Source organism: Monopterus albus, unplaced genomic scaffold (genome assembly GCF_001952655.1).
Source record: "Monopterus albus unplaced genomic scaffold, M_albus_1.0 scaffold23.1, whole genome shotgun sequence".
Taxonomy (NCBI): domain Eukaryota; kingdom Metazoa; phylum Chordata; class Actinopteri; order Synbranchiformes; family Synbranchidae; genus Monopterus; species Monopterus albus.
In genome coordinates, this window is record NW_018127903.1 from 4,071,755 (window position 1) to 4,083,111 (window position 11,357).

Below are 11,357 nucleotides of genomic sequence, written 5' to 3' on the forward strand. Positions count from 1 at the left end.
TAGCGGAAAGGATGCTGTAGTTAAGTGCCAAAAAACAGACAGAAGAAATCAGAATAAAGAATTGGATAACAGTGTGGATGCTGACTCGGCAGCAAATGCCATTTACAAAAAATGGCACTTAAGTAAACCTTGATCCAAATTGCCACACTGTTCACCTTAAAACTCTGATTGGCCAGATACATTTATCATTTCATACCACCTGTGAAGATAACTGAATGAAATAAAGGAGACATGAGCAGCCTTAAATAGATGGCCAGCTCATTTAGAGACACAGCCAGACACAAGTGCTCCTAAACGACCATGAAGTTTATGTGTTCGCTCTATACACGTGCATTGGAATGAAAGGGGTGCTTTCTCTCTGCACTCGTCTTGTATGCCCTGTAACGACAGGCTGTAATCACCAAGGACATAATTAGAAAGGACTCAGTGGGAGGCAGAGAAGTAGTCCTGGGACTCGCCCAGTCAAGTACAGAAATATCCATTTCCCTAAAACATGGGACTGGTGTACCAATGACAACATCTTTGCTGTTAGTTTTACAATAGAGAGTTCAGGTTGAGTTGTGCCTGTCAGTTTAATGAGTCAAACTTAGAATTAGTGAGCACATGTTCTGGTGAATTATCTTTTCATTCAAAATAAACACCATTTCTAGAGGCATCCATATTAAAGGCTGTGTACTATAAAGTATCATCATGCACAGTGTTACAGCTACATGGCTGCTCCCTAAGTGTTAGAGGATGAAGGGTGAGAATGGGAGATTGAGGAGGAGGGAGGAGAAGCTGAAAATTCAGGGCTGGACATCAGTTTGCAGTAAGGAGACTAGAGCCGAGTAAAAAAAAGCCACTCAGTATAACATAGCAGGGAGGGCGAATGCTTGAAAAGTCTTGGTCGCGCTTACTTTTCTCCTGTTGCTTGGTCTCCCCTTTTGTTTCCTCTCATCGTGCTGTGCTGCAGATAAACTGACGATAACCCTGTCTGTAAGTATATTTTTACATTTGTTATGAATTTAAACTGGATGTTATCAAGAAGTATAGCCAACAATTTCATTTTTTTTTCCAGGCCAGTCTCTGTGTCTAAACTGACAATATATTGAAATGAAGTTTCAAATTTTATGATTCATTTGATTCATGCTAATACATTTGCTACAAGTTTAAGACATTTGAATATTTCCACTTTTTCCATTTTATACTTCTACTCCACTGCATCTTTGCTGGAAATATTATACTTTTACTTTATGCAAATTATTTAACAGCTACAGTTCATTTGCAGATGAACATTTTACATGCAAAACATATGACCAGTTTCCCAAATCTGATGCAGTAGTACCCAACACTATACTGTATAAAGCAGATTGAATTAACTTTGCCTCCACAACTGCAATAATAATCAAATAATACAACGTATTAATATAAACACTCACAGACAGTTTTTCAACAGCCAAGCGCTGCTACTTGGCAAAAACAGCTGTGCAGTCAATTAAGTAGGGTTTTGAATGCCGAACATTTACTAATAATGGAACAATTTACATTTTATTGCTACTCTGACTTAAGAGCTCTCCCAAGCTTCCTCCTAACATCAGATGTCTTCCTTAATCTAAATAATCAACTATGAAATTTAATGGTATCCTGCACTAATCTGTTTTTTAAACTCTCTGTAGTTTACACTCTAGTAACTCTGTAGTTTACACTGTTGAATGTGACAAAGTTTTATCCAAGAAAATGTTTTGAGATGGTCTAACCTCTGTCAGTGGTTGCATTTCTACAAATTTCTGTCATCTCGGTTAAAATGTGCTTACTTTTATTTTAAATTCATTGACGAGATTCCACCTTTTCACAGACTATACTGTGTGTTAGGTTGAATTTGCATATACAATACTGTTATACAATGTGGTAGAATCATTGTGTAAAGTTAAAGTGGCTCAGGTGAAAATGTAGAGGAAAATCTAAATCTCAAGAGACTGACAGGTTGTGTCTAGATGGCCTTCATTTGAAGGAAATGTCAACGCTCTGGTAAAATGCAGGAAATGTAATTTTGGCTGTAATTATGGGGATTCAAGAGGCAGTGCTGCCCTGTATTTCTACAACCAAGGATGGAGACCCAGCCTCCCATCTGGTCCAGCAGCATACACGGGGGGGGGCTTCACACTGTGCAAAATCAGAGCAGCAGCAGCTTCACTGTGGCATTTTGCTGATTAGAAGCCTGTCTTCACAGTGTAGCACTGTATAATTACACACTGTGTTAAGAGTCAGTGAGGTTTTAAAAGGTAACAGACCAAGCTCTGCACAAATAGTCGCTCTTTTCTTTGTTAAAACTTCACTTCGCATTGAGATGAATAATGGAAAGAAGGTCATGTTGTGTCATAAATGTTTATCTTGTGGATGCAGAAATATTTTTATCAGGTCTGTGCTGCTGTGGGCTTGGTGTAAAGCAGCTGCTGCCCAGTATAAATATAGAGGACACAGCCACAGGTCTCCCACGCCTCTGTGTTCCTTGTGGAATCTAGTTTCCTCCTGGCTTTGGTGTGGTGGATGGGTGGCCTCCCTCTACTTTACAAATTATAAGGCTTTCAGCACCAAACTCGCTGTCTCCACCCTAAATAAGTAATGGCTACTCTGCTGCCTGCTAAAATAGATATGGGGCCAGGCAGGGATCAACAGAAAGCCTAGAAAAACCTGAGTCTAGATGAATGCTGCTGTTACATTGTAGAGGGAAACAGCTCTTAAAAACATTGTTTTGTCAGTATGTTTCTATTGCATGAAAAACAGCTTGAAACTAGTTCGTATAGTGGTTCATCAACAGGTAGAAGAATAAATCCGTGGGGTCGCGAATGATTAAAAAGATAGGAAGTAAGTTAAAAAAAACACATCGGCAGCACAAAGTTATGTTTATTCTTTATGGTTTTTCTTTAATCTTTTCTTATTACTGGAGAGTTTTACCTCTAAAAACAAATCAGTTTAAATAAGCAGCACCTCTCTTTAGTTGAACTGCTCAAAACTTACATACAACATGTGATATTGCAGGAATAGTTTGAACTTTGGGACATATGGTTATTTGCTTTCTTGCCAAGGGTTAGATGAGAATATTGAGAGTGGTATCAGTCAAGCTGGAGTCTTGTCAGTGCTGTGAGGTTGTTGCCAAGAAATAATTGCAACACATTTCAGTTTTACTTTTCTGCTCTCGTACCAATTAAACAAACAGTATACAACATGTTAATTAGTGAACTTTAGATGTGCTTGTAGACAGATTTTATTACCTTTGGACAGAACTGGGCTAACGGTGTAGTCTTTATCTAAGCTAAGCTAATTACCTCCCAACTCTAGTTTTATAATTCATACACAGCCTTTTGTTGTTGTTGTTGTTGCAGGGCTCAGCCGAAAAGATGAAGTCCTTCCTGGCTTTTCACATTTCCTGTGTGATCCTGCTCTCACTGTGGTGCAGTGTGTGTCACTGCACTCCTCTGTTCTACAACATTTCCATGGACGGCAGTGGTGATGAAGCAGAGCTTGAACTTTTCCCCACCTCCTTCTCCACCCGAGTGCCTTTTCAGATTAACACTGCTACTGGAGCTCCCAACACCATCACCACCACCATGGTTCGCCTGAAAGACCTCGTCCTGAGCCGAGTAGTGGACTTCCTACAGGAGAATTTGCTCATCATCATCGTTGTGGCCTCTCTTCTCATTGTCATGGTCTTCATCATCTGCTGCGCCTCTGCCATGAGTCATAAGCGCAAGCTAGAGGCCTACAAGCCCCTGCCTCATCCACCCAAAAAGTATGTTGAAAAAAAACCCGGTGGACGCAAGAATTCAGATGAGCTCCAGGAGAGGCCATTCACCGTAGACCATGTCAAGAGAGTCCAGACTCAGAGCACGGCCTCCCCCAAAAATCTACGTATGCCCTCCAAGGCTCTGGTGGGAGAGAAAGGGAGAGACGTTGGGTCATCACCTCGCCAGGAAGTCAGAAAGGTCAGGGAGGCAGAGAAGGTGGAAAAGCTTAGAGAGGAGCCCAAGCACAAAGAGCAGCTGAAGCACAAGGAGGAGGTGCAGCAGAGCCACAGTCCCAGCGCCAGCTCCAGTCAGCCGGCCTGCACCTGCCATCTGAAAAAGACCCACCACTAGGGCACGTTGATGGTAAGAGAGGTGAAATGTTTCAACCATGACATAAAATATAAGACAGGCTGATTAATTAAGTGGTCTTATACTTGTATAGCACTTTGATTATGCTGCAATGCATAGAAAAGTGCTTTCACACTATTTGGCTGTTAACCCATTCACACTCACACATTCACATGCCAGTGACATCATCGGGAGCAACTAGGGGTTCAGTATCCTGCTCAAGGACACTTCAACACGTGGACTGGAGAAGCTAGGAATCGAACCACCAACCCTCCGGTTAGGAGACAACCCGCTCTCGAGCCACACACACACATGGGAAAATTATGTCAACATGTTTTAATTAGGGAAAAATATTTTTAAGTGAGACTTGTGCTTTACATGAGATATCATCTTTGGAACACTAAAATCTACAAGTTTATTTACAGTATTAAAAGAAAACAGCTAACCAGAACATACAAATGGTTGACAAATTAAAGGAAAAGGTGCTGGGTGTTAGGCCACCATGTGGTGCCTGAACAGCTTCAGTACACCTTGACACTGACTCTACTGGAGGGATGAACACTGTTCTTCCAAAAGATATTCCCTCATGTGATGTTTTGATGATGGGGGTGGAGACGCTGTGTAACACGTTGGTCCAAAATCTCGTGTAGGTGCTCACCTGGGTTGAGAGCAGGTGACCTTGAAGGCCATAGCAGATGGTTCACATCATCTTCACACTCAAACCATTTAGTGACCCTTCATGCCCTATGGATGGGGATGCTGTCATCCTGAAAGAGACCACTCCCATCAGGATAGAAATGATTCATCACAGGATAATAGTGATCACTCAGAATAGCTTTGTATCAATTTTCAATGACTCTTCCCTCTAAGGGGACAAGAGGATCCAAACCACACAGCAAAATGGCCCCAGAGCCACAGGATCCCCCCTCATGCATTCAGGTCTTTCCTTTAATTTGTCACCCGTATGTATGTGATCAGAAAGCAAACACTCAATGTGTTACTGCACATTTACAAATGTTGTTCACATCACCAAGTAGATTTCTACATTTTTTATTATAAAAATTAAATGGCTGATTTCTTGCAGTGGGTGGTCACTTGGTTTTATCAGTGACTGCAGTACCACTAATTCTCAACATTTTCAATAGATGTTTGTTTATAATACAGAGATTTAGTCCACATGCCTGCCAAGAGAGAGGGAGGTCCTCTGAATTTTCTTTTGTATTCCACATCATCTTCATCCTCATCATCATCACTTGTTTAACAGCTAGGAGCCTTGGCTGAATCAGTTCGTCATTAAGAGCAAAGTCTTTGGTGCTGTAAATAAAACAAAGTGAGATGCCATTAACCTTGAGTTGTTGGACTTGATAATAGAACATTCCCTTTATATTTACATTTATATTTACTTTATTTTGTTTGCATCATTTTATTTCATGTCATATCATATTGTATTTTACTTTAAAACCTATTCCGCAGTGATTTATGCCAAAAGAACAATTATATATTGGCTAAGATAAAAAGCATGTTTTTGGTATAAAAAAATCTGTGAAAAGGGGTTTGAGTTTTTTTTAATAAGTAGCATTTATGTGGAAGATAAATTATAGTTTCTTATTTTGAATCTACTGATTTGTACTGAATCAAAAACTTGACAACAGGGATAGTTAGTTGCCCTGTTTTGCTGATATAATGGATTTAACTTTGAGTCACTGTGGTAAAAAAAAGTGCTTAAAAATCAAAAGCTGAGAAATGAACATTTGCTGTATTTATATGATTATATTTGGTTCAAAACTCAGATTACACTGAAGGTCATTGATAAAAACCCTCCAGCTCATTGTCCCAATGCTTAATGATTCAGACAATTTGTACGTGACATAGGTTGTGTTTTGTACAATATATGGCCCAGGATGTTGTCATGTTTAAATATTCTTTTCCACTGAACCTCAGATGTTTCTGGACAGATGCTTCCTCTGTAAGTGAGGGTTTCATTGTTTACAAAATGACAACTTTGCATTATATATGTTTAATAAAATAGTGGATAATTATGTTTCTGTCATTACTGAAAACAATGGAACAGTAATGCTGGAAGCAGTGTTATGCTGAAACACAGAAACAGCCCTGGAAGAACCTAAAGCTAAAAAAAGTGAGGAAGGGCTAAATAAATATATAATTATTTTGAGCTGCATCCACATAAGAATCATGGGTAACTTTTTTTTTTTTTAAAGTTAACTACCAAAATGCCAGATTTGTGAGATCTGCCTTGTGGAGATGTATACTGTATTGTAATTTAACTTTTTGAGCTCAAGATATGCACACACAACACAGAAACACAACTTTGTCTGGTTTTCTTATTGGCCATGGTGAAGCAGTTCATAACCAGACACAAGAGCTGCACAAGGTATAAGAGTCGAGAGGTGACGAGAGCCCCTGTTGTCCTTCACTGGCAACCGTACAAGATTGTTTAAATATTTCAACAACTGTAAACCAGATACATACCGTGGCCTTTGCTCCAAAGCATGAGCTCATGTATTGTTTATACAAATCTTGGAGACACTGATTTGTACCAGGGAGGTTCAAACAAAAAGTCAAACAACCTTTGGGTTCCATATTTGAAATGAGCAGTGAACTACTGCCCTCATGAACAATGCAAGTACTTATGTACAGTATGTGTCATATCTACCACTTCCATCTTGATATGGGTATTTTCTGTCCATACCTAAAATCTATCATCACAAATAAGCACAAATGTGTTAAAATGTAAGTTAATATTGCTAAAATTGCTGAAATGCAGACCATTTTTGAAAAACAAAGGGTCTGAGTCATTAGTGAGTCAACCTACCGAAGATAAAACGCCACAGATGGCAGCACAGCAAAAGTAAGTGTAACCCTCTGGTAGCTGAAACGTGAGCCCTGGCGCAGCCTTCCACTAAGGTCAGATTCCCCATGCTTTTGTCAGTGAGGTGCTAAATAATTTGAGAAAACACTACCCTTTCACTTTTGCTCTTCCCACCAGGTGACAGGCAGACACACTGCCACAGGACCATCCAGCAGTGCTCTCTCAAAATTCACTGTCTGAGTTTTAGGAACTCACACTGACATTTGGTGTCCTTGCGTAATGAAATATCTGGGATGTGTTGTTGTTTCTTTCTTTCTTTTTTTAAACACTATCTCTTGCTGAACTTCTTCCTCTGTGTATTTTAACTCTCGTCACTGTCTGACACTGACAAACTGTGGGAGCTGTCAATCAATTTGAATGGAGAAGAGGATCCAGAATAGGTAACACAGCACCTTAGGGCTGTTGTTAAACTTTGATGAGCTTTTGCAAAGAATTCTCAACAGCAGTAGTGGTAATCTTTAGCCAGAGAGACAGTGGATCATTTCAGGGCCATGAGGAAACACCTGCCAGTCTCTTCAGGGGACCAGATAATATTGGAATAGAAGAATGGTAAGTACTCTCACCTCTTATGTTTGGTACCACTTGCTGATAAATCAGCCTTTATAGAGAGATTATATGTATTTATATATGACAAATAAAGGTCAAAGTGATCAGAATAACTGGTGGATTACCAGGTTGTTTAAAAATCTTTCTAGCTATGTTACAAATAGTCAACTCATTGTAAATTTCTTACTAAATGGCAACAAACCATCTGTTCTGTAGCTACAAATGTTTCTCATTATTTAGGGGTCAAAGGTTTCTCGTGCCTAATAAGCCAACAGCAAATGGTAAAAAGTCATTTAAAAAATAAATATAATGTTAAATATTAAATAGAAATGCCAATAAGTCAATAAATATTACATCAAATTAGTAGTTTTTAATACATGAAGTTTGGTCCTGATGCCCTGCAACTCTCATCCAGTCAGATTAGTCTACTGGATGAATTTTAAGGCAAGAAAAGTGTTGGAGTGCTGGAGGAAGACAAACACTGTTAAGAGATTTTTCACAACCTCTTTTAAATGTCTTACATCTTTAAATCTATAAAGGATTAGGAAATTATTATATGACCATGAATAAAGCCATTATTTATAACTTAGGAACCGTACAGGACCTGATTTTAAAGTTGCACCCTTTTTTAAAACTATGCAAACATAAGTAAGTGAGGCATCAGGATTATTTTCTGATACCACACATTTTCTCCTCTATTATTCCTTGCAGTGAGTCATGCTTTGGTGCAGATGTGGTGTCCTACTGGTTCTCTTCATCTGTCCTCTAGACTGCCTCACAGTGTCTCCCTGTCCTCCTGGCTGCTGCTGTGCTCACCCAGAACTTTTGGTTTTGTGTGAGTCCCTGGGTCTCAGGTCACTTCCTCGCTCTGTCCCTCTCAACACCTCAGCTCTGTCTGTGGCCAGAAACCAGCTGTGTAATGTGGACCACCTGCTCCAGCCCTTCTCCAGCCTCCAGGAGCTCAGCCTCAGTCATAACCTGTTGGCCCGCTTCCCCCGTGGCCTTCCTTCCAGCCTGGAGTCCCTGCTGCTGCAAGAGAATCGTCTCACTTATATCACCTCAGGTGCCCTGAGGCAGCTGGGTAATCTCACTCACCTGGATCTGGAGGACAACTACATCCGTGCCATCCAACCCGGAGCACTTCAGGGTCTTACCAAGCTGCAGGTCCTGACACTGAAGGGGAACAAGCTTACAAGTCTCCCTCTGAATCTCCCTCCATCACTCACCCATTTGGACCTCTCAGCTAACTGCATCTCTGTCCTGGACCTGCCCTCACTGTCCCCACTGGTCAACCTGCAGGTCCTTAAGATCAACAGCAACTGCCTGCGCTCAGTCCCAGAAAGCGCCTTTGACAGCCTGCCACGTCTCAGATCTGTGGACCTCACCAACAACCTATGGGTGTGTGAGTGTGACATTTTGTATCTTTACCGCTGGCTGCTCAGCAGTAGGTTAAAGATGGCCACAGACCTGGTGTGCACTGAGCCTGTCCATCTCGCTCACCATCTGCTTCTGAACCTTTCTGTCTTGACTATCTGCCCTCACATCCTGAAGCCAAATGAGAGGATACACCAACTGGACCTCAACTCTGCTTTGAAGCAGAAGCTGGAGACACTGACAGCAAAGCCAATAGCATATAGCTCATCTGAAAACACCAGGGATGTGGGCAGTTTGTCTGAGCAAATATCAATGGAAAGCACTGGTGGGCTCCTTTCCAAAGATTCTCGTGTATTACTTGAACACTACACTTTAGAGACCCTCACCTATGAAGAGTGTTTGTCACTAAATAAAACACAATCCGTGAGCCCACCCCATTTAAAAACAACCACTTTCATTTCAGATGGGGAACAGAAATGCCGAGACAACATCACAAGTCACTACCCTCAGAGCAACACAATGTCTGCTGGAAGGACACAGTCTTTACTTTCCACAAACAGAGATGCAGCCATGCCCACTCCTGACCCACAACTGTTTACACAACAAGACTCTGCAGTGATCATACGTTTGCTAGCTGTGTTGTGTGTATTAGTAGCTCTGTTAATGCTGGCTGTGCTACTTGTACTGAAGAAGGTGGTTGTGCGCCAACAGAGGGTGGCTCCGCTTGATGTAGGATCTGGTGAATAACAACAGAGACACACTGAAAATGTTTTTAATCATTTAATTCACAGTATCATACAATATTTTATATTGTGCTTTTGTATGCCGGCCTAAATGCATTTTCATACTGAATCCTCTGCAAGAGATTAGTGATTTTATACAAACAAGCCAAAATAAAGCCTGAATGCCAAAAAATATACAAAAACAAGCTTCTGATTTATGATGCATCTTACTTGTGTTCTGTATAGAAAAGCACTGCAAAGTGGAATAGTGTTGAGCTCCCTTGTTTAATATTAAGGATCGGAGTCACCTTGAACTACCAACTCCAAAATCAGCATCAATCAAACTTTTCTGATCATCTGTTGAAAAACACACAAAAGCCTTAACACCTGCCACTTGAACAATAAGGGAATCTTGTACATTTTTAAAGAGTATAAAACTCCCAGAAGTCCCAGAACTGCACAAGACCTGGTGTAGTATGATGGCCAACTCATCTTCCACACAGCACTGCACTGCACTGCTGTTAGACATCAACTGGTGCTGATAACAATGAGATACTCCATGGTGGATAGTTATAGCAACATAAAACAACATATTAGTTGGTGGCTTTGACACGTTCCTCCTTCTTGTCTTCTTGTTTCAGTCTGTAGTCTGACAGGGCAGCTTTTATGGCATCTTCTGCGAGCACTGAAGGAGCGGGAGTGAGAATGTTTCAGAGACAGTATAATAATGATTTCAGTAGAATACAGACAGACATTTAGGTGGGTGAGAGATATGAATAGAACAATGATTATATCTATTAAGATATAGTAATACATTTTCGGCAAAAGCAATTATGAAGTTGTCGATGTTCTGTTTTTTAGCTAATCCAATGAATTAGATATCTAATGAAAGTATTCAATTGCATTGCTGCACAGACTGCATAAAAATCCAGTCTTGCTATGAAACAGCCATACTGATTTTCTGCGACAGTCTATTATACCCAGAGAATAGTATTACACTATGGTGTTAACAGAGGAATGCCAGTGGGTGACAAGTTATGGGAGAAGCTTGAGTGAAAATATTGAAAAAATATGCTGTTAGTGAATATTTTGATGATTATCAAAACTAAAGACCTATGTGAGATTCTGAAAAGAAGTGTCAGGCACCACACACTCTCTACCACAGGGCTGCCCAATACGTCGATTGTGATCGACCCGTCGATCGCAAAGGTAGTGTCGGTAGATCTCATGTCAATATAATGAGCTTAGTTAATGCTTTCAAACGAAAAATGCAACATTTTGCAAAACTTCCAAAACTTCGCATCAGAGCTGGAGACGCAACGGAAAGCATGTGCGCAACTTGACATTGCACGCTACACAAAGCAGATTGACAATTGTCGGTCCGAGTTTGACAAACGCTTTCAAGACTTTGGCTCACTCGAGCCAGTCTATACATGTATGCGTTACCAAATTAGGTAAGATATTGAGGTTGATTCACTCGCATCAAAAATTGCAATGCTGTTTCACCTGAACTCGTCTGGAGTGGAGGATGAGATATTGACACTACAGGTGACATTCATCTGAAGTCCAGGGCTAATGGACCGTTTTGGAACTTACAGAGGAAAAGTACCCAAACATGAGGAAATGTGCCATTGACTGCATTATTTAGCTCTACTTATTTATGTGAGCCAGCATTTTCTCACACTGAGATTATTAAGTCCAAATACCGCTCCA

General features: G+C 40.6%; 2 protein-coding genes across 2 annotated transcripts in view; one reads left to right on the top strand and one right to left on the bottom strand.

Annotated features, from left to right (window-relative positions):
• The first annotated feature begins 8,265 nt into the window (after positions 1–8,265).
• Positions 8,266–9,669, top strand: tmem119a (transmembrane protein 119a). Its single transcript, XM_020594614.1, has one exon. It carries the CDS (start codon positions 8,266–8,268, stop codon positions 9,667–9,669), a length of 1,404 nt encoding a protein of 467 aa, XP_020450270.1.
• Positions 9,670–9,680: 11 nt separating this feature from the next.
• iscua (iron-sulfur cluster assembly enzyme a) overlaps positions 9,681–11,357 on the bottom strand; it is a 3,108-nt gene continuing 1,431 nt past the window's right edge. The window contains exon 5 of the mRNA XM_020594429.1: positions 9,681–10,329. Coding sequence (XP_020450085.1) covers positions 10,238–10,329 — 92 coding nt within the window. The 3' untranslated portion in view covers positions 9,681–10,237. The remainder of the gene's footprint in view (positions 10,330–11,357) is intronic.

Coding starts and splice junctions, on each gene's coding strand:
- tmem119a (XM_020594614.1), top strand. CDS start 8,266: ATGCTTTGGTGCAGATGTGGTGTCCTACTGGTTCTCTTCATCTGTCCT.